We start from the raw sequence: 24,265 nt of genomic DNA on the forward strand, positions 1-24,265 counted from the left end.
CTTTAGATCAGCCATGACTGGCACAGTCATCAGAAGGCATGCATGGCTAAAAGAGCAGGCATTACCAGACCATATCAAATCAAAACTATTGGATGCTCCTATGGATAAGATCAATTTGTTTGGCTCTCCAGCACAACAAGTACTGAAGAAGATGGAAGAGAAGGCAAAATCTGTCCAAACAGTAAAAGATTTTTTACAGGTCCAACCTCCGAGGTTTAGCAGGAATTGGCCCTCCAAGAATTGGACCTTTCCAGACTCCTCCAGAACTCAGAGAGGCAGGAATAGGCGTTCAAGAGGCAGAAGCCAATCCAGGGGTGCTTACAGAGGACGTCAGTGGCAGGGCAACAACCAGCGAGGCACAGCCACAGACACAGCCACCACCACAACTACTGGTCAATCACAGTGACTTGGCTCTGGCACCGCCTACCAGGGAACAACTGCAAGCACCCTTAGGTGGGAAGCTAGCTTTATTTACAACAAACTGGCATTACATCACAAGAGACAACTGGATTTTACAGATAATAGACCAAGGTTACAGGTTTCACTTCCATACTCTACCAGGGAAGAGAGGAATGCCAAACCTACCTCCAAATCAAAAGACGGAAGCACAAAAACAGATATCCCAATTATTAAGGATGAGAGCTGTAGAAAAGGTACCATTTATGGAGCAGGGAAAGGGATTTTACTCCAGACTTTTCCTGGTACCAAGAAAAGAAGGAAAATGGAGACCTATTCTCGACTTGTCCGCTTTAAACACATTCCTCATCGTTCCAAAATTCAAAATGCTGACCCTACAGCAGCTTCTTCCCATGCTGGGCAAGGAGTCTTGGCTGGTGACTCTAGATCTCAAGGAGGCATACCTGCACGTCCCCATACGACCAAACTGCAGAAGATACCTCAGTTTTCTTGCAGGATCAGAGCATTATCAATTCTCAGCATTGCCCTTTGGCTTATCTACTGCGCCCAGAGTGTTCACGAAATGCCTGGCATCAGTAATTGCTCATTGCAGGCTCCAGGGAATCCAAATCTACCCATACCTGGACGACTGCCTGATACAAGCGGACAACAAAAGCAAGCTAGCAGAAGATTTACAAAGGGTCATTTATCTGCTACAAGCCCTGGGATACACAGTCAATATAAAAAAGTCAAGGCTGATACCATCCCAGAGAATGACCTTTCTGGGTGCAGAGTTGGACACATCAAGGCAAATGGCATTCCTAACAGTAGAAAAACAGGAGCAGCTACCTCTCTACTTCTTGGCCTTAACAAAACAGAACCATCTGACAGCAAGAAAAGTACTGCAAGCCTTGGGCTTCATGGCATCCTGCATAATATTGGTTCCTCATGCCAGGCTGCACATGAGAAAACTACAGTGGTACCTAAGGAATTTATGGTCTCAACACAAGCACAGCTTAGAAACCCAGATTCCCATTATTCCATGCCTGAAGCAAGAATTCCTATGGTGGGCTCAGGCTTGTCAATCAAACACAGGATTGCCTTTTCACAGTGCTCAACCAAGCCAAACCATCACGACAGACGCCTCAGACCTCGGTTGGAGGGCACACATGCTGGACAAGTGCATACAAGGCTTATGGTCTCAAAACCAGCTGCACCTGCACATAAATCTAAAGGAAATGCTGGCAATAAAACTGGCAATTCAGGCATTCAGACCATTCCTTCAACAAGGTCCATTGCTGATAAGGACAGACAACACCACAGTCATGTGGTACATCAACAAGCAGGGAGGCACACATTCGTATCCTCTTTGCCGGATGGCACTGGATCTCTGGAATGTGGCCCTGAGCTACAACATTCAGTTAAAAGCAATTTTTGTACCAGGAAAAGAAAACATCCTAGCAGACATTTTAAGCAGGACTACCACGGATGCCCACGAATGGATGCTGCATCCGGACATCTTCGAAACAATTACAAGAAAATGGGGACTCCCAGAAATAGACTTATTTGCATACCCACGCAATCACCAACTCAAGAAATTCTGCACAAGGACGTACCACCCACTTGCTTGGAAGGTGGACTCCCTATCCTTCAGTTGGAAAAACCTGACAGCATATGCATTCCCACCACTTCCTTTGATGCACAAAGTGCTATTGAAGATCAAAGAGGACCGTCCAAGGATCATTCTGATAGCTCCAGACTGGCCAAGGCAACATTGGTACCCATTACTGAGGAGCATGTCTCGGGAACAAATATGGCCACTACCCCTGGTTCCCATGCTGTTAACACAGAACAATTACAACAATCTGCATCCAAACCTGCAAACTCTGCAGCTGACTGCCTGGAACATTGCATAAGACCAATTAACCCAAATTTATCCCAAAGGGTTAAAGACATTATCCTTGAGGCTCGCAGACCCTCAACAAGAAAAAATTATTCAGCAAAATGGAAAAGATATCTCATTTGGAGTACTGCAAAAGGACAAGATGTGTCACTGGTAAACATAGCCAACATTCTGGAATACTTGGCAGAGCTCTTCCACACAGGCCTGTCCTATTCCTCCATCAAAATTCATGCATCAGCTATTTCAGCAGAATACGAGTTGGATCCTCCTGTCTTCTCACATCCTCTGCTCAGGCAGTTTCTTAGAGGAATTAAAAATGTAAAGCCTCCTAGGAAGCCACCATTACCAACATGGGACTTGAATTTTGTGCTAGAAAAATTGACACTTCCTCCTTTCGAACCAGCAGCAACAGCAGAATTGCAATACTTATCATGGAAGACTGCTTTCCTGCTGGCAATCACTTCAGCAAGAAGGGTTTCTGAACTTCAGGCATTAATGGCAGTGCAACCCTTCCTGATCTTCCATCAAGACAGAGTGTCCATGAGAACAAATCCTTCCTTTATGCCTAAGGTGGTTTCCAGAGTTTCTTTAAATCAGGCTATCCACCTACCTACATTCTTCCCCAACCCACAGAACAGGGGAGAAAGACTGCTGCATACCTTGGATGTACATAGACAATTACGCTACTACCTGGACAGAACCAAGGGCAATAGAAAAACTGACCAGCTACTGGTAGCATATGCAACAGGAAGGGAAGGAAAAGCAATTTCAAAACAGACAGTCTCCAAGTGGATAGGAAATTGCATTAGATTTTGTTACTCCTACCATGGAAAGAAAACTCCAGAGAACATCAGGCCTCACTCCACAAGGGCTACAGCCACTACCACAGCCTTCTTACGAGGAGTGGCTACCAAGGACATTTTAGAGGCTGCTACTTGGAGCTCCGTGCATACATTTGCCAAGCATTATAATTTACCTTTATACTCTAGATCCCGAGCAGGTTTTGCCACTGCTGTCTTGCAAGGGATCCTAACTACACCATAACTTTATTTTTCCACCTCCCCCAGTTTGGCTATGGTATTCTACCCATTTGTAAGGACTGCAGATGCATCCTTGAAGGACATAGTACAGTTTTGTACCTACCATAAATGTAGATGTCCGATAGGAATGCATCTGCAGTCAGGATTACCCACCCGCCTTCCCCTCTGTGGTGCTCCTAGGGTATTTGCCCATCTTATAGCTAGCTGGGGGAATCTATTATGGTGTATTTGTTTGTATATATGTACATACATGCTTATTTTTGTGTTTGCTCTCTACTATTTGGAATCATTGGCATTTATCCAAATTTAGCCTTCCAAGAGGGCACCTGGCATCTGGGGCAAGAAACACTGAGGAAAATGGCGTTGGCTGATGCCTTTATACCCGAAAAACTGCAGCTATGACGTCGGGTGAAGTGCGACACCAGCCGAGGCCAGACCCAGACTTTGGAATCCGGCCGACCGAAGGGCTGCCTGACGACAGGACAACCCATTTGTAAGGACTGCAGATGCATTCCTATCGGACATCTACATGTATGGTAGGTACAAAACTGTACTTTGTGTACACTTACCATAAATGCAGATGTTCGAGTGTATTCACTGTTGTAGTCCTGGTTTCCTTCCCTCCAGCCTCCTGGTTTTTCTCTCACCTCTCTATGGCTATTGCTCACCCCTTCTGGGGTATTGGTATTTACTTTTTACTGGTGGTGTTTTCCCCACCATAACTTAGCTCCCTATTTGGGGGGCTCCTGACATTTGGGACAAGAAAAACTGATGTAATGGTGTCGGCTGGCTGTTTTTATAGCCCTGATGTCAGTCCTGGAGCGACAGCATCCGACGCAGAAATACTAAGTCTCTGGTATTCGGGCTGAATGAGGGCTACTTGCAAGCAGATAACCCAAGTGTGATGACTGCAACAGTGAATACACTCGAACATCTACATTTATGGTAAGTGTACACTACTGTACTTTCTGGCAAGTTCAGGCACTGTATGCACCTCACCTCCATGGCTTCCCAGCTGAACGTCTCCTTCATCCTGTGAAAGATATCTTTAAAGGAAAAGTCCTCAGTGGATGTGACTGAGGAAAGGGTGTTGTAATTATCACACTACACATAGGATGCTGGCGATATTCAGCTCACAAAAGACAGTTCGACTACTTGAGAATCTAGGGTATCTGATTCCTGCTTGGGGGAATGCTTCCTTTTTCATATGACAGAAGATATACCCTTGACACTGATGGTTCATCAAAGACTGGCTACACAGACTTCATAAATTACATAAAATCATTGGCCAACTTGAAGAGATTGTGAGTGGTGACCTCAGTGCGGACATCTTGAGCTTTGCGGTCTGTCTTAGAAACCTTGAGATCCAGGTGGAAATCTGAGATTATAACAGTAACAATTATGTACATGTCAACACCCAAGGCAGCCACTGGATAAACCAGCAACCTAACAGTTGTGGATCAAGATGATATACTGGGGACCAAAGGCATGGAGGCCCCCAGAGGGGTCACACCAGAGGCTTCAGCTGAACAAAGTGCTGGGTAACTGGGAAAGGGGTGCAACAGGCTCCTTGCCAGCTCAATACAGTCAAGCTTTGGGGGGGGGACCATCAGTTTCCCACTCTGCCTTCTCCTTCTGGCACTTCTCTGACAATGTCTTTTTTGTATGGCAGTTAGAGGAAAAAAGAGTGGATGCCATAATTGACACAGACCAGATGCAAAGCACATTTAGGGGTTATAAACAATATCTAATGATCTGATGCTGAAAAAGGACACAGTGGACAACTGGGCACATCATGCTCTAATCACTGGCAAAAAAAGACACAAGATGTAGAAGTCCGTATGTGGTGTTTGCTTACATCTAAAGCAATTGTTAACTTTAGTCCCTGATATTTATAGTATAAGATGCAGAGAATATGGCAAGGTAAAGATAAGAAAATTCCCCATTGGGGTACTTAACTTGAAGTCTGGCTTCAGGCCAACCTGACAGAATGACAGCACAACCAGACTATTCAAGATGTGCAATTAATAAACAGACCTTTTTTTTTTTTAATTAGTTTGCTAACTAAACTGTTTTATTGTTAAAAAGGTTTGAGAAATGCAGCAAAACATGAGAGGTTAGGGCTTACTCTGAATGGTCTGCAATTACCACTTCAGTGCTCAAATACGTCTTTCAAAGTATTTGTGAGAATGCCTCTTAAGCTTCCATTGAATTGCTATAGCAGTGATTCAGTTACTCAGACATCTACATTTATAAAACAGTATTGCATTTTTATCTGGGTTGCTTACATTTTTAGTAAGCTGCTCCTTTCTGGTTGTGAAACTGATGCTGCAGGCAGTCTGAACTAACACATCTGATATTATCCTAGTCACCATTAATCACATTATGGGTCTAGGATCTGACACCGGATCCGAGCCGGCACACTTAGACAACAGCTTAACACAAGCTCCTCCCCTCCCTTAATGCACTGCTGCCCTCTAACCCCCCCCTCCCCAGATCTCGTTTGCCGAATGTACCTGTCAGATGCAGATTGGTCAGCTCTTCAGGATATTCAGTTTTCTTGTAAGTAATTGTGTTTTTTTCGTGGGGGGGGGGGGTGTCCTTCTTCTTACCTTATTAACTACCTAGCTAACCTACTCATACCTAGTTCTGTGTGTAAATATTTCATTTTGTTATGTGTTAATGTTGGAGCTTTTCTCCCTTGGCCTCCACTGAAAATGGTCTCTTTCTAGGCCCAGTGGACTTCCCCAGTTAACAAATGCAATAAATAAATAAATATCTTCAAGTTCTGCATTAGCCTTTTGTAGTTGCCTAGTGTCTCATCCCCTTTCTCCTCCTTTTGGTTCATTTGGTGCCCTTTTTCCTGGGATAGTTAGCGTAGTGGTGATTCCTTTCTGGGAGTATTTGTTTTTACTTTTTGTGGTATTCTTTGTGTTGTTGCTAATCTTTTGAGTTCCATTAGTGTGATTTTGGGATAGGGCGGACTTGTTTTTTTGACTTGTGGCCTATTTGTTGGACTATTCATTGTTTTTTTCCCTGGTATTGGTTGCCTTTTTCTTTCTCCATGTCCGAGAAACCTTTAGGTTTTAAGAGGTGCACCTCATGCAGTCAGAAGGTGCCTGTTTGCGACTCGAACAAGGAGTGCTCCTGCTGTCTCTGCACCAGTCATCTGGAGGCTGAATGCGGCATTTGCACCGCATTCAACCCCAGAGCCTTGGTTGACCGCAGGAATAAGTTGCTGTTAAAAGGCTTGGTTCAGGGGGGTCCCTTGGTCAAAGCTTCGACCAAATCGGGCCCCTCTGGCCATAAAAGAAAGGCTTCCCCTTCTTCCTCAGGGGAGGCTCTTTCTAAAAAAGCTAGGCTGCCAGATCCCAGATCCCCGGATCAGACTCCAGCCTTAGCTGTGTTGGATCAGAGGACTTCTGGAGAATCTACACCCGGATCCAAGGCCTCCATTTCCAGGTCTTCGGATCCAAATCGACTTCCAGATCTGAGGCTTTCATATCAAAGCCTTTGGATCTGCGCCAGACCAAACCTGTCACGGATCCGACCCTTTTGGATCTGAAGGATTCAAAAGCGCCCTGCTCAGATCCTCATGTTTTCTCTGATCCGATACGGTCAGATCCAAGACTTGTGTGGGATCCTGTTGTTGTGGAGGATCTTCCTTTGGATCCTTCAGGAGTGGATTATTTGTTTATCCCTCCATGCAGGGCCTGGTCTCCAGATCATCTGAGAAGATCCTCTGGGGTCCCAACATTGGTCTCCAGCTAGGTAATCCATTTCCTCCCGATCCTCCAGTAGCATCCTCCCTTCCAACATGGGCAGGGTGATGTGATCCTTTTTGAAGGCTCAAACTTGAGTTGATACTTTTGGCTTTCCCAGACCAAAGGCTTAGAGTGCCTTCTCCCTCTCCCCACCTACTTTTTCCTCATCTGACCTCACAGGGATGGGACTTAGGGGAGCTGATGTGCTTTGTGGATGCAGTGGGGGTTTCTGGGACTCCTTTTGTCCCTACCCCATCAGAGTCAGTTCTGTTCCCCTTCCCCTGGGTCAGGCTGGGCCACCAGTCTGGGTTGTCGCCCCAGAATCTGTGGGACAGGGTCGGGTCCGAGCTTGTTGGACCACTCTCTGCCCCTTGGTGCTTTGGCTCTTGATAGCTCTGGCCTGCTCTGGGTGGTTGGGGGTTCTGACGGGGTCTGCTTCTTCCGCTGTTATGATGTTTTCAGCAGGGGAGGAAGAGGGGGCTTCGTCCAGTCCCTCCACTTTCCGAGCAGTGGAAGGGTCTCTCTCTGCTACCTGAGTAGCCTCTCTTGCTCGCCGTGCTCCATCCCAACTCCAGAATTTGGGCCGAACTTCTCATCCTGCTCGTCATCAGTCTGAGCTAGCCTCCAGGGGAGAGTTGCCCCCAATGGGGTCCCTTTCTCTATTGAATCTTCCCCTGAGCCCCGTGTGGAGGAAATTCCTCAGAAGAGGATGTATAATAGGAGACATCTTGACTCCCTGATGGAGTCTGTCACGGAGGACACGGATATCGATGAGGGGAATGGGTCCACAAGGTCACTGTCTGGTGATGTCTCCTTTGGGGACATATTGGAGATTCTGTTGGCCAAGAGAGGTTGGTCTGCCCAGCCCCCGTCCTCTGAGCAAGCGGTATTTCTGGAGGCTTTCGGTACAGACCCATCTACCTCTTGGGTGTCCCCCTCTGCTGACCCCTAGATCAACCTTATAGCCAGCAGGGCTTGGAAGAACCCGATACAGTGGAGCCAGTACCTATGAGAGCAGACAAGTTTTTGAGCCCTCCATCGGACAAGGCCTTCTGCTTCAAGACTGTCCCAGTTGATGCGATTGTGGTGGCTGTCGCCACCAAGAAAGAGTTGGTGGAACAAAGTTCAATTGTCCACCCTCCCAATCGTGAATCGAGAGCATTAGACAGATTTGGAGAGCAGACATTCACTTTGGCTTTGTTTAGCCTGCAAGCATTAAACTACGTGACACAGTTCACCCGTCTTCAGAGGGACTTGGTAAAGGAGTTTACCACTTCCCTCTTGGAGTCCATGCCTACGGAGGACTTTAAGGCCATTTCTCCCAAGCTAGCAACTCTTACATCCATCGGTAATTCATCCATGAGGTTAATATCCAGTGCTGCTAAATGTTCTTCATGGGCAGCGGGCATGCCTGGCTTCAGATATGTGGGTTTGCGGAGGCTTTTAAACCATCATTTACCAACACCCCCTGTGATGGTTCAACCCTCTTTGGACCAAGCATCAAGTAAACTTTGACCCACAGTAAGCAAGAAGGGAAGACACTGTCAGCCTTAGGGATCAAATTCTCTACTCCCCAGAGGTCCTTTCCAAGACCCAGCAAGGGAAGAAGATACAGTTCTGTAAGTTGCAGTCTTCCTTCCAGGATGTTCAAGAGGATTCCTCTTCCAGGGGATGAGGGAGAGGTTTCAGTGGTGAGCGCCACCCTAGGGGCAGAAGTGGCATGCAAAACCAGGATTCCAGGGAGCTGGAAAGCCCTTCCAGTCCCCCTGAGGCATGGCCCAACTGTCCCTCCTTGGAGGCAGTTAGGAGTCTGTTAGCCTCGCACCCTTTAGCCTGAGCAAACATCGCAACAGATCAGTGGGTGCTAAGAATTATATCCAGGAGTTATTACAGTCCCTTTTTCGACCACCCACCAAGAAACAAAACTCTCCCGGACGTGCCACCTGGTGAGAGAGAATTAGCCCATCTAGAGGTGACCAGCCTCATCCAAAAAGTCCCCACAGGGCAAAGAGGATCTGGAACCTACTCCCGCTTCTTTTTGGTACCCGAGAAAACAGGGAACATGCGTCCAATTCTGGACCTCAGTCAGTTGAATCTCTCAGTCAAGAAGTCGAAGTTTCGGATGGTGACTGTACAGTCGATTGTGCTCCTGGACAAAAATGATTGGATGTGCTGTGTGGACCTCCAGGACACGAACTATCATATAAAAATAGACAGGTGGTCCAGGAGATTTCTCCGCTTTCGGTTAAGAACCGATCACTTCCAGTTCTGAGCCCTGCCCTTTGGATTCACCACAGCCCCCCGGGTGTTCCCCAAGTGTATGGCAGTGATGGTAGCTCATCTCAGGCTGCAGGGATTCCAGATGTTTCCCTGTCTTGACGATTGGCTCCTCACAGCTCCCACATAGCATCAACTGGTGGAGACCACATGCTTTCTTCCCCAAGTGTATGGCAGTGATGGTAGCTCATCTCAGGCTGCAAGGATTCCATATGTTTCCCTGTCTTGACGATTGGTTCCTCACAGCTCCCACATAGCATCAACTGGTGGAGACCACATGCTTTCTTCTCTAGCTCTTTGATCAGCTGTGAATAACGGTGAATCTTGCCAAATCTTCCTTGACCCCTTCTCAACAGCTGGAATTCACAGGCACTCAGTCTGACACTACCTCGGAGATTGCAGCTGTCCCCCTTCGGCAGGTCCTTCTCATTTGGGCTCATGTACGATCTCTTCTGGAGCAAACTCATCCTCCAACATCACTTACATTAAGGGCTCTAGGTTCTGTGGTAGCTGCCATTTATCTGGTTCCGCTGGCCAGGTACTACGTGAGAGTTCTACAGTGGACCCTGGCAGTTCAGTGGTCCCTTCTTTCTCATTCTCTGTCAGTCCCTATATGCCTCACTCCAGTATGTCAGAGACATCTGTCGTGGTGGATGAACTCCCCTGACCTACTGGCGGGCAGGTCCTTTTTCTCCCCCAATTCCTTTGGCTACAGTGGCCACGGACACTTCCCTCCTAGGGTGGGGGTGGGGGGGCACTTCCAGGGGAAGACTATCCAAGGGACATGGTCTCATTGAGAGAGCAAATTGCATATAAATGTTCTGGAGATGTGAGCAGTCCTTCTTTTGTTGCAAGCTTTTCAGGACTGCCTTCTTGTAGGCACAATAGCAGTTTGCACAGATAACATGGCTGTTGTGTGGTACATAAGCAAGGAGGCATACGTTCTTAGCTGCTTTGTCGCAAGGCCATGAGTGTTTGGGAATGGACAATGTACTCGGGGCGCTTTCTCCTCACAACACACATTCCCGGAGCATCCAACATATTGGCAGACAAACTGAGCAGGGCTATTCTGAACCCTCATGAGTGGTCCCTCAATCCATTGATGGCAAACCAGATCTTCCATAGGTGGGGCCAACCGAGCAGAGATTTGTTTGCTTCCTTTCTCAACCACAAATGCAGCAGATACTTCACCCTGATCCCCCCAGAGGGGGAGTCCCCCAGGGACGCTGTGACTCACATTTGGTCTCCGGGTCTCCTTTATGCCTTTCCCACCCTTACCCTTAATTCTGAAAGTTCTTCAGAAAGCAAGATGTCTCAGGACACTGTTGATCCTCATTGCCTCCTTCTTGTCTCGGCAGGTGTGGTTCCCTCTTCTACGGCCTCATCTGAGGCACCGCCCCATGGGTGCCCGAACCGGTTCCGGATCTGATATCCCATCCGTCGCTTCATCCTCTTCCAAATTTACAGACCCTCCATCTGACTGTTTGGTTTGTCCAATTCCACTGATTCTTGCCAAGTCCAGACTTGCATCCCCTGTGAAGGACATTATTCTCGCTTCCCAAAAAACCTCTACCAAGAGAATTTACAGAAGTAAGTGGAAGAGATTTTCTATGTGGACTAAAGGCCGAAATCGATATCCGTTTTTCAGCTTTTGTTTCTAATATTCTTCTTTTTCTGTCTTCCCTTTTTCAGGGGGGTGCTATTTTTCTACGTTCAAAGTCCAGTTGGCAGCAATTTCCAATTTTCATCTCAATGACGAACCTATGTTTTCTTCTCACATCTGCAAAGCCTTCTTGAAAGGTGTCTTTTTGTTATGTTCTCCAGTCAAGGATCCTTCTCCTCCGTGGGACCTTGCTCTGGTGCTGCAGTCTCAAACTAGGCCCCCCCTTTGAGCCTGCTGCATCTTGCGACCTCAGATTTCTTTCTTGGAAGATATGAATATCTGGTTATTATGAATAGTGACTATAGTTTGATACAAATAGATCTTGTATGTCATTTTCTCGAGATTATACTCGAGAATAACATCTTCACCTATGACAGGGACATGTATGTCCAGTGTGATGGCGTAGCTTTGGGCACGTCATGTGCCAATAGCTATGCCAACATGTTTTTAGCACACTGGGAACACACTGTCCTTTTTAAGAATGATATGTGTATGCAATATGTTATGTTTTACCGTCGTTTCATGGACAACCTCTTCCTAATTTGGACAGGAACTCAGGCACAGTTACTAATTTTTAGGAATCAGATTAACACCTTAACTGAATGTCTAAGATTTACCATGGCCTTATCTAGTAAAAGAGTGGAATACCTCGACCTATATATAGAGAGACTACATAATGGTTCTATAAATACAGGGGTATTTAGAAAACCCTGTCATAGGAATTCTTTATTATCTAGACAAAGTATGCACCCAAACTATATCTTAAGAAACTTAATAAAAGGACAAGGGATGAGAGCCTCAAGGCTGAACCCCACAGAAGAAGATTTCAAGAATGAAATTGTTGGCTTAGAAAAGAGGTTGACAAAGAGAGGCTATCACACCAACTAAATCAAGAGAAATTTAAGTGATGTCACTAGTCTTAGGGATAGTAGGGCCCAACCATACTATGGACCGCAACAAAAAAACACTGTAGAGCCTGTCAATGCCTCAGTAAATAAACAATTGAAAATTCCTTTGTTTTATACATGTGATAAAGAGCTGAGGGAAGCGTTTATAAAGAATTGATCCATGCTTACAGTAGACTCTTCATATAAATAGTCTGCTAGGCACAAAACCCAGTTTCTTGTATAAAAATAAGAAGAATTTAAAAAGACTGCTTTGTCATGGAAAAAAATGCAGAGAAACATAAAGATAAAGAATACATTACTTAGCCCTGTGGTAAATGTAAATTTTGTTCAAATGTTAATACCAGTAATAAATTTGTACATCCAGATACAGGTCAAGAATTCATATTTACTTCAGCAGCTACTTGCTTGACATCTCATGTGGTCTACTTAGCAGATTGCCAATGCTGCCACTCATTCTATGTTGGTAAAACCAACAGAGTTTTTAAAGATCGTATAAGGGAACGTCTTTATAATATCCGTACTAAAGGTGAGCATAATGCTCTGTCCAAACATGTTATGCAAGAAGGGGAGACTCACAAATTTAAATTCAGAGTTATAGAGGTTATTGTACCAAGTATTAGAGAAGGTAACATCAGAAATTTTACTGAAAATAGAGAGGCACGATGGATAATAGCCTTTAGGGCAGACAAAGGAAGAGGACTCAATGAAAGAGCCTCTATTAAACTTTACCTAAAGAATAGGAAGATGAAAAAGTGAAGTCAGAAACTCAAATTATTTGATTTCTGACTTCTGTGGTTGTATTACGGCTATATTATAAACCAGTGCAGGTTATATGTGTTATAACTGTGCTGCATAACCCTTACATATTTTGAACTATATTCTTGAAATGTGTTCTTGAATTGTATTCTTGGATTGTGTTTTGAGCAAGCTGTTGCTGTGCATTTATTTTATTTCTGTATAAATTAGTGCATGTTATATGCGTGCTGTATAATTTTGTACATTTTATATTGAGCAAGTTGTTGCTGTGCTTTTATCATTTTATTTCTGCATTTTTACCTTTGCTTTTATTTTTCCATTTTTGTATAAATATTTAAATTAGACACATGATCATGTAAGAAGTGTTCTGATTGGTAATTTCACATTTTGAAATATTTGAAGGTAGTATATAAGGAAAGGAAAGGTGTGTTTGTTCTTGAAGGTCTGAGGAAGCTATCTAGCGTAAGCGCTTACCATCTTTGTCACTCAAACAAATGAACTATGAGTTGTGAATTTTACACAGACTGGACTACTTGTTACTTGGATAAATCCTTCTGTTTGAAGAATATATGCTGTTTGAATTTTTCAGCCAAATGCCTGGTTGCCTCGTTGTAATCCTGAGTCTTGGTTTGATTTTCTTGCTGAATTTTATCAACGAGGCATTTACCCCATGGAGTATAGTCCATTTTGTTGTTTTCTTGGAAGACCACCATTTTGATGGCTATAATTTTCATCAAAAAGAGTTTCAGAATTGCAGGTTCTTACCATTAAGGCTTCTTCTTTGATATTTCATAGAGATAGAATGGACTTAAGACCCAGTCCTTCCTTTATACCAAAAGTGGCCAATGAAGCAAATCTCAATCCGTCTACTCAAGTCTGTGTTGTTTCCTAATTATGGTGGTAAAGGGGAATGCATGTTACATACCCTAGATGTTCATAGACAGCTTTGTTTTTATTTGCGTAGAACTAAAGTCTTTTCATCTATCGTATCAATTGTTTGTGGCATTTTCAGTTGGCATAAAGGACCGAGATGTTTAGAAAATCACTATTTCCTGGTGGATGTCTTAGTGTATTTCTTGCATACACTCTTCCTGTGGGTCTCCTTTGTCTGGAAAAGTTAGGGCTCACACTCCTAGATCAGTAGCTGCCTTTGTAGCTCTTTAATGTCCTTGGAGGACATTTGTGCAGAGGCAACTTGGTCTTGTTCTCATACTTTCATCTGTCATTACAAACTTCAGTTCGTTTCTAGGGGAAGGGCTGCCTTTGGCTCTACTGTTCTTTGGCATGTCCTTCCATGAGGCCACCCAAGAATGCAAGGGGGACACTGACCTGTATGTGATTAATGGTGACTAGGATAACAGATTAATAGTTATGTACTCATCATAACTTGGTATCTATGATGTTCTTCGTGTTTCACTGTTGCAGTCATTACATTTGGGTTATCTGCTTGCAGGTAGCCCTCAGTCGGCCTAATTATCAAAGTCTTGGGTCCTGCGTCGGTTGCTGTCTCATCTCCATGATGTCAGGTTGTCGGGTATAAAGCAGGCAGCCGACACCATTACATCAGTCTTTCTTGCTGTGCGGTGCCCGAAGCAGAAGCAGTTCGCAAGTGCCTGTCGGCCGACTCCTGAAATTTTCATTTTCGAGTTTCAGATCCGAAGTCTTCAACAAAGCTAAGTACCTTATTGGGGAAACTTTTTCTTGCTCTAAACCAATGTCGGTAAAAGTTGACAATTGTATTTCTTGTGGAAAGCAAATACCTCATAAAGATTTTCATTCGTACTGCATTCCTTGTTTAGGCCCAGACCACGACGTCCCTCGCTGTCGGTTTTGTGCCTTATTCAACCCTCGAACTATTCGTCGTCGGTTCAATTTTGCATATAAATATTTTGGTACTCGCTTCAATTATCCAGAAATGGCTTCGGTAAGCGACCTGACTACAGACATTCCGAAAAACCGCAAAGATAAAGACAGAGACAGGCCGCATGGGTCCAAAACTGCCGACAACGCTTCCGTTAAGCTAGTCGCCAGTTTGCCGGTACTCAGTGAGGCACTTTTGCAGCCCCTGATACCCGCTACTTCAGATTCGCAAGCCTTTACTGAGACCCATTCGGAGTCCGGTATGCCACGAGATGCTTCTTCAACTGTGGAACCTGCGGATGTCTCTACTTTGGATGGGTCCGGAGCCACTGGTAGGCACCAGCTTCTGTGGGTGTATTCAGGCCTACTGACTTGCATATTAAACTGACGCCATCTTTTTCTTCAAGGCCTAAATCTCGATCCACGACTAGAAAACCGATGCCCAGACCACATGGTCAGGTCCCTATGCCTAAAAAACAAATGATAAGAATGGCTGAAGACTTTATTACTCTAATTAGGGGAAGCCACCCTTCTCCCTTTGAGACCTAGAACTGATTTTCCTTCTGATTCTTCTCATCAGGATTCTGAAATTTCTGTTTTTTCTAATGACCAAGAGGTGCCCTTATCTACCTATGAGGATTCTGATGCAGAGGACTCCATTCCCTGTGCTTCCCCTCCAGAGGATTTCTCTTTTGTTGAAACTTTGCATACTGTTAGGGAGCATTTTGCTGGGAAAGCCAGGATTACTCGACTCCAAAAAGAGGCTTAGGGAATTCTTACTCCTACCTCAACACAGGCCTTTAGCTATCCCTCCTGTACTAGACAGTGTGGATGATGCCTTCTTGGAATCTAGCGTGGCCCCTGACACTTAAGCCCCGGCTCCCAGAAAACCTGACTGGTATTAGAGAGTACCTGACTCTCACAAGTTCCTCTTTAAGAATCCTACTGCGGATCCTGACACCATTTCACAGGAACACAAAGGCATTAAGGCTACCACTGCCAAAAACCCTACCCCCTCTGATAGAGATTCCAGGGCCTTGGACAGATGGGGTAAGAAGGTTTACACTTCTGCCACTTTGGCCATTAGGGCCTTAAACTGCCAGTTTCATATGTTAAAGTATCGGCAGCATATTATTGGATTGCTTAAACAGAAAATGATGTTGATTCCTGACTGTGCTGGAAATAAAGAATTACAGGATTTAATGCATTCTGCTGAACAAGTTGGTTTTGATTCATTAGAGGCATCTTACAGGGCTGCTGTCACTGGGTCTGTATACTTAGAAGGCATGCTGGGCTTAAGGAGCAAACTTTGCCAGATCATGTTAAAGCTAAATTACTGGATGCTCCCTTAAACCAAGACCACCTGTTTGGCAACCAAGCAGAAGTCCTTAAAAAGATGGAGGAAAAAGCTAAATCTATGCAAACTGTTAAAGATTTCCTGCAAATACAGCCTCCCAGATTCAGTAGGCACTGGCCTTCTAAGAATTGGTCCTTTCCTGCCTCTTCTAGGCCTTCTCAGTCCAAACCCAGAACCAGCAGACCAACCAGGCCTCGGTCTCAAGGTACTCACAGGCCTAAGCAGTGGAGGCCTCCTACTTCCAAAGCTGGAAGTAGTAAGTCACCCCCCTGTGGTAAACTGTCACAATGACTTAACTTTAAACCTTCCAAGCTCTGCTCAACTGACTGTTCCTTTATGGGGAAAGATTGCCCTGCATGCAAAAAACTGGGAGCTCATTACCCAAGACAAATGGGTTTTAAATATAGTTTCCCAGGGATACAGATTCCAATTCCACTCCTTACCAACCCCAAACGGTTGGCCAGACCTACCCCTAAATCAGTGGGCAGAGGCTCAAAAGCAGGTTTTCTCTCTTCTAAGCAGCAAGGCTATTCATCCTGTCCCAGAAGAAGAATGGGGGCAAGGTTTTTACTCAAGACTTTTCCTGGTTCCCAGAAAAGACGATTCCTGGCGTCCTATCGTGGACCTGTCTATCCTAAATACCTTTTTGGTAATTCCAAAATTCAGAATGCTAACTCTTCATCAGCTGCTTCCCATGCTAGGCAAAAATGCCTGGTTGGCAACACTGGATTTAAAGGAAGCCTACCTGCACATCCCAATCAGGGAATCTTGCAGAAGATACCTACGCTTCAGAGCAGGCTACATGCACTATCGGTTCTCTGCACTGCCCTTTGGTTTATCTACTGCGCCCAGGGTATTCACAAAGTGCCTAGTTCCAGTCATTGCATTTTGCAGGCAAAGGAATATTCAAATATACCCATACCTGGACGATTGTCTAATTCAGGCAGAAAGCCAGGACATACTATTAAATAATCTGGCATTTGTAAAGAAACTTCTAACTTATCTGGAGTACACCATAAACAAAAAGAAATCACATCTAGTACCCTGCCAACAAATTGTATTCTTGGGAGCAAGCTTGAATACACCTTCCCAGATGGCCTACCTCACGCCAGAGAAACAAGTTTATTTGACAGCCTACTTCAAACTACTGGCCACAAAGACCCACCTATCTGCAAGGAAAATACTGCAAGCCCTAGGGTTCATGGCCTCTTGCATTCTACTAATTCCATATGCAGGACTGCATATGAGGAAACTACAATGGTATCTAAAAAGCCTATGGTGTCAACATTCTCAGGACCTAGAATCAATGATTCCTATCATCCCTTGTCTAAAGACAGAGTTCTTTTGGTGGTTTGAGGCCTGCCACCACAACAAGGGACTGCCATTCACTCTACCCCCTGCCACCCAAACCCTAACAATAGACGCATCAGACTATGCATGGGGGACTCACTTGGCAGGGCAGTGCATTCAGGGCAAATGGAACCAGAGTCAAATGCACCTGCATATCAATCAAAAAGAAATGTTAGCTGTACAGAATGCTCTGACAGCCTTCCAGGACCACATTCTTCCAGGGCAATTATTGGTAAAGACGGACAACACCACTATTATGTGGTACATAAACAAGCAGGAGGGAACCCACTCGTACCCTCTCTGCAGACTAGCCATGGCTCTGTGGAACACAGCCTTGAGGTACCAAGTGCACCTACAGGCTCAATACCTGCCAGGCAAGCTAAATACACTGGCAGACGACCTAAGCAGAAAGCCCATGGACCCACACGAGTGGAAATTGGAACCAATGATATTCAACATGTTGAGAAAAAAGTGGGGAGCCCAGAGATAGACCTGTTTGCCTCCCCTCAGAACTACCAATTGGACAAATTCTGCACAAGGACTCCCCACAGTCAAGCTTGGAAAGTGGATGCCCTGTCCTTCACATGGAAAAACCTATCAGTCTATGCCTTTCCCCCTCTGCCTCTCCTGTCCAAAGTTCTACTAAAGATCAAACAGGACAAACCAAAGACAATACTGATTGCACCAGACTGACCATGCCAACACTGGTACCCCTTCTTGCACAGCGTGCCACTGCTGGAACCATGGCACCTGCCTCAGACCCCTGCCCTGCTGTCCCAGCAGGAGGGCCAAATTCTGCACCCAAAGCTTCAAACCCTGAACCTTGCAGCCTGGCTAATTACCTTATCACTCCGTTACCACTTCTCAGTAAGCAAGTGATGGATGTCATCCTGGAGGCAAGGAGGCCTAGTACTTGAAAATCCTATGATGAAAAATGGAAAATATTCTGTTCCTGGAGCCAAAATCAGGGGATGGGCACAACAGTGCCCAATTTACCGCACATTCTTCAATACTTAATTGAGATGCTTCACAGGGGCATTTCCTTTTCTTCCATCAAAATTCATGCTTCGGCCATTTCAGCTCATTATAATACAGAGCCACCCCTCTTCTCTCATCCACTGCTGAAGCAAATCCTCAGAGGGGCCAAAAACTTAAGATCACAAAGGAGAGCCCCTACTCCAACCTTGGACCTTAACTTTGTATTGAAAAAACTAACTCTGCCTCCCGTTGAGCCAGCTGCAAATGCAGAGTTGAAATTCCTTTCTTGGAAAACAGCCTTCCTTCTAGCCATCACTTCAGCAAAAGGGTGTCTGAATTACAGGCCCTCATGGCAGTGGAGCCTTTCATCATCTTTCATGCAGACAAGGTCTCCCTCAGGACCAATCCTTCCTTTATGCCCAAGGTGGTATTCAGTGTGGCCCTTAATCAGTCTATTCATTTGCCAAACTTTTTTTCTAATCCACAGAACAAAGGGGAACGAAAAATGCACTCTTTGGATGTGCACAGACAACTTAGATTTTACTTGGACAGGACTAAGCCTCTCAGGAAATCTGAACAGCTGCTGGTTGCATTTGCTGCAGTGGCAGAAGGAAAGGCCATTTCAAAGCAAACCATTTCTAAGTGGATAGGCCATTGCATTCATTTTGCTATAAGCACCATGGAAAACCTACCCCACAGGGGATAAGACCTCATTCCACTAGGGCTGCATCTACCTCTATAGCCTTTCTCAGAGGTGTCCCTACCAGGGACGTACTAGAAGCTGCTGCCTGGAGTTCTGTACATACCTTCACCAAGCATTACCACTTTCCAATCTTTTCTAAATCCAGAGCTAGTTTTGCCACTGCAGTCTTGCAGGGCCTTATAGCTGGTCCTAATGCTATCTAACTGCCTCCACCCTTCCTTAGCTTTGGGAATCTACCCAAATGTAATGACTGCAGCAGTGAAACACAAAGAACATAGTACAGTTGTGTACACTTACCATAAATGTAGATGTTTGAGTGTATTCACTGTTGCAGTTCTGGTTACCCTCCCTCCAGCCCCCTGACTTCTATTGACTATACCTCTATTCTTGCTTATTATGCTTAAAGCTTTCTGGTGTTTTTGCTTTTTGTTGGAGGTGTAACCTTGTATATAATTGCTTCCCATTGGGGGGGCACCTGACATCTGGGGCAAGAAAAACTGATATAATGGCATCGGCTGCATGCTTTATACCCCTGACTATCTCACGTCATGGAAGATGAGACAGAGACTGACACAGGACTCAAGACTTTGATAATCAGGCCGACTGAGGGCTACCTGCAAGCAGGTAACCCAAATGTAATGACTGCAACAGTGAATACACTCAAACATCTACATTTATGGTAAGTGTACACAACTGTACTTTATCCATAGTCACCATTCATCACGATCCCCCCCTCCATCCCCCTTCCTGAGGGATTGGCAGGTTTTTGGTGGACCTTGCCTGGTGGCAGGTAGTTTCTGTCTGTCTTCTTTCTCTAGGGCAAATTCAATCTGAGGGGTTGGAGGGCAGCAGTGCATTATAGGAGGGGAGGAACTTGAGCTAAGCTATAGTCTAAGTATGCCGGCTCAGATCTGATGTTGGATCCTATAACCATACGCGATGAATGGTGACTATGGATAACACAGATACCAAGTTATGGTGAGTATATAACTATTGTTATCTTTAATACTGAGGTGATATGTATGATGACATTTTGTGTCATGCTTTCTAGACTGTCATCTGCAAGTTAATCTCATATTGCTCTTAACTTTTCTGTGTTCTTGGCAAACTATTCTGGAAAGTAATGTATTACAAAAGTGCATGCACTTCTGTTTCACTTGATGTTAATCTTGTGGAATTTGAATTTTTTTTCCTCTTTAGTGGCCCTGCGAAGGCAGCGAATGGCAGAATTACAGCTTGGTGATTTCCTGGTGTTTCTACGCAGGGTTGTTTCATCAAAAGCCATTCAGTCTAGAATGGCATCTCCTAAATGGACAGAAGTTTTGCTCAATATTGCTGCTCAGAAGTGCTCAGGTATGTTTCGACAGAAAGTAGTTTTTAACTAGATGGTTTACATTGTTATTTAAACTTTTTATTTAACTTTTCTTGCAATGACTTGATGTTTATACCTGCAGAAGATAGCTTTAGCTTACTTTGGATGCTTGCTTTCTGATTTTTTAGAAAAAAGTGTTTGTTGGAGATTTTACCAAGTGAGGGAGGAACAGAACATATAGTAAGCACTATATCCTTATTTATTTGTATACAGTAGTTTGAATGAAGCACAGCAAATACTAGTGAACAATTTTCTGTTGAATTCATTCAGAAATCCTCATGAAGTAATTCATGGTGATTGGGTTACATCCATTTAATTGTGGTGCAGTTGCAAGCAAACATTGAAGTATGCTATTGCAAAAAAGGAGTTAGTCACCCACACTGTCAACAGATGCCCCCTTTATGTTTGAATAATTACTGATTTGGCATTTCGGTACGGACTCATTTACTTCTTTTTTCTTAATCAACCACTTCATTCACAGGCAATAACAGTTGCATTTACAAACATTAAAATAACCTCATTTAGTTGTATAAAGAACAATCATACAATGAAGGGTCATTGCTATTCAGAAATGAGCACTCTGAATGGACAGACCAACCAGCTTGCCCATTGTAAATTGAACATATACCTGTAGAAAAAAGGGTGCTAAACTACCATTGAGCGGCTAGACTTTCTTCTCTTTGCATATGCTACAGAGGCACACCTCAACTATATAGGTTTTCGACTAATATTTTTGATCTCTTCCTCATAAAATTTATCATTTTCTGACAAATCACTGGAATGAAGTCACTAAGTAATGACACATTCCAGACTTCACTTGAGTATCAGACTTCATATCCTTCAGACAGTGCACGCTAGCACAAGTGTTATTCTGGCATCTTTCTAAGTGTACAAGAGAAACATTTGCAGTCTGTCCTTCAGACCATGTATGCTAACACAAAGCCTTTTCCCTCAGACAGTGCTGTGCAACACAAATCTTGTTATTCTAGCAGTTTTCTAAGTTTATAAGAACAACATATGCAGCCTATCCCTATTATGGGGCATTTGTCCCCCATTATTTAAAGCTTTGTCCACATTTCTTGAGCTAAGAAGTACGTATGGAGGGGAGACCAAATACAAGAAAAATCAGGTACGTTCTGCAAAACTAAAGAAATGCACCTGATTTTCCTTGTATTTTGCTGGTGTCTCAGCAGACTCTTGTACCTCTGACTTTTCCAATTTTTATAGTTAAAAAAATGAGATCTCTTTTCTCCGCTTCTTCTATTGAACAGTACTGATGTACTATGCACGAGTGGGAACATAAGTCCCATACACATGAACAGGATACAGTGCAGAAGAACACTATGTGCCATTATACAATGACATTATTTAAGAAAGGTAAGCAGTTTCTTTCTTAAATAATGTCATATAATCACAGTATCTGACTTGTGGGTGTGGGTATATGAGGATTTACACATGTTTGGCTTTGTTTAATCACGTAAGCTTCACCCTCATGATCCAACCACAACAGCTGTGGGTAAATCCTCGTATACCCACACACACTCATTGGTTGTTGCTTAAATAATATAGGGGTACATTTAAACAACAGTTTTTAGTATGTTGGATAGTCAGAGTTTCTAATCTGCAAAGCATTTACAATAATGTCAAAAAGAAAAAAGGAAGTCACTAAACCCAAACCAAGTCCTTAAACCTGTTACTAATATTAACTGCCAAACATCTTGAAGCACTGCATCTTTAGAAAATGACCATCATTAGAAAATTACCATCAGTCTTATGCACTAAGGTTATATTCAAAATTCAAGTAGTCCATTTTACTGTAATCTTCTGTCTGGGACTCTGCTTCTGTGTGACCAGTTTTTTTTAGGGCTTGTGTTTCAGACATAATTAATTATACATCATCACCTCTCGGGCAAACCATCTTAGTAACTGACTTTTTAACATTATATGATGTAGCAAGATTCTTTTAGTTTGTTTAATGCATCCATTAGTTGTACTAATCAAAAATAAAGATGCAGTAACTTCATTTACATATGTTCTTGTTTTAGTGACTCTAACATGAGGCATTCCCGAAATATGTGAAGGAAATCATGTAGTATGCCACTATTCCACCTCCAACAACTTTGGTTTACTGTGGGAAACGTTCATGCAAGTCTAGCTGGAGTGCAAAAATACTTAGACATTACTAGCCAGAAAAAAAAAACAAACCTTTTACTATATGGCAGCACACTTGGGGACTAACATTACATTTCTTCATCTTTGCTGAGACACTGGTAAACCTAGCTCTCTTTCCTACAGCAGCCTAATTGTGTTGGTTTTGGTTGTTTTTCTTCCACAAAGTATCTTATGCAAGGTGCTGATAACGTTATCTTTGAGCTTTTTGTTTCTAATATGTCAAACTGCTATACCCACCCATAACAGACTGTCCATTCTCCTGGCAGTACATAATTTAATTTGTATTAAAGATGTCAGCATAAATCAATATTTTCTCCAGTTGTCGCATTTTCCTCTGTAATTTTCATTGATTGGGCCCACTTTAAGAGGAACAGGGCCCTCCATCAACTGTCTACAGTATTGCAGTTTTAGAAAGATAGTCAAATTTGTTACAACTTAAAAATGTTCTGGCTTGTCCTGTCTGTATTCCCCACCCCTTTGCCAAATTAATGCAAAAACCCTTGAAGCCATTTAGCTGTATTAGTCTTTATCAGCTCTTTAGTCAGTGGTATTAATTCCATAGCTGTTTATATTATCCATCTGTTTCTTTAATCCCGCTTACTTTTAAGCATCTCATAAAATCCTTTCTCCCCTCTGTACTTTAAAATTAAAGTGGGCTTATGCCCTTGCTCAGCAGTCTTTAGATGTTTATTTATTGTATTCATGGGTTCACAGATAATTGTTAGGCTGTTGACCCCAGGGGCCTTTTGAAGTCTAGCCATGCTTCCCAAAGGTGAGAATCAAGCCCCCTGTACCTTGTATCTGTAATATAAACACTTATGCCAACCACCTACCTTTTTTGAGTGGGTTTGTTCAACTAAACTAATGGTCTATTTGTAGGGGCATGAGATGGTATTTGTACTAATAGGAGAAATTTGAGCAGGGCATCAGGGAACTTCACTACTCATCTATCTGGTGATGAAGAAATGCAGACCTTCCATTCATAGTGCATTGGCCGCTGGGAGAAATGGCACAAGCAGCATTATTGAGGCAAGAGGAGAAAGGAGTGCAAACATTTTGTGGTAGATTCAGGGGATTTATTCCAAAATTCTTTATTTTTGGAGAGAGATGAGAAAGTTATAGAAGGATAAGTCAGGTTGACAACTCTTTAGTCAAGAGGATTGCATGATGGAATACCGTGTAATATTATATGACAAGTGGAACCAGAAGACTGATTTAGACATATTGTAGGGTGCTGTTATGGACAAAATTCAAGAGTTAGAATATGATCAGGATGAGAAGACAACAGAAGGTGAAAGAAGAGAAAAGAGAAGGGATATATACAAAACATAGACTTGTGCTGACACTGTGACAAAAAGAGCTGGGGGGGGGGCAGAAGGTAAAGGATGAAAAAGAATGCAAACAAAATCAAATACAATCAAAGACTGAAAATCCATTAAACAGATATGAAGGTTTGGATTCTGTTATGCCTTTAAGTATAAAGGTAACACATGTGAGGGCTTTTACTTTTCTGGGGAAAGAGATTTTCTTTATTTTCAAAACTGGAGGAAAAATGGAGACTTTTTTTCTGGTGGTGTGAATCAAAGACTGATGTATTCCCATGAAATAATTTTGTTTTTACTGCACAAAACAGAGACTTAAAAATATATATTTGTTCAGTTTAGAATGGACATTGAAAAAAAGACATATTAGAAAGTGATTTGAAAGAAAAATGCCAAAATGTTTTTGAAAGTGTTAAAATTTTTGATAACCGAGTTTTGTGGACT

General features: G+C 43.5%; 1 protein-coding gene across 5 annotated transcripts in view; it reads left to right on the forward strand.

The window, feature by feature from the left end:
- HERC1 (HECT and RLD domain containing E3 ubiquitin protein ligase family member 1) overlaps positions 1–24,265 on the forward strand; it is a 3,987,333-nt gene that overhangs the window by 1,761,593 nt on the left and 2,201,475 nt on the right. For all 5 annotated transcript variants that reach the window (XM_044077739.1, XM_044077741.1, XM_044077740.1 and 2 more), the window contains exon 31: positions 20,156–20,308. In XM_044077739.1, coding sequence (XP_043933674.1) covers positions 20,156–20,308 — 153 coding nt within the window. The remainder of the gene's footprint in view (positions 1–20,155; positions 20,309–24,265) is intronic.

This window comes from Protopterus annectens, chromosome 7.part0 (genome assembly GCF_019279795.1).
Source record: "Protopterus annectens isolate FY-2018-M chromosome 7.part0, PAN1.0, whole genome shotgun sequence".
NCBI classification, from domain to species: domain Eukaryota; kingdom Metazoa; phylum Chordata; order Ceratodontiformes; family Protopteridae; genus Protopterus; species Protopterus annectens.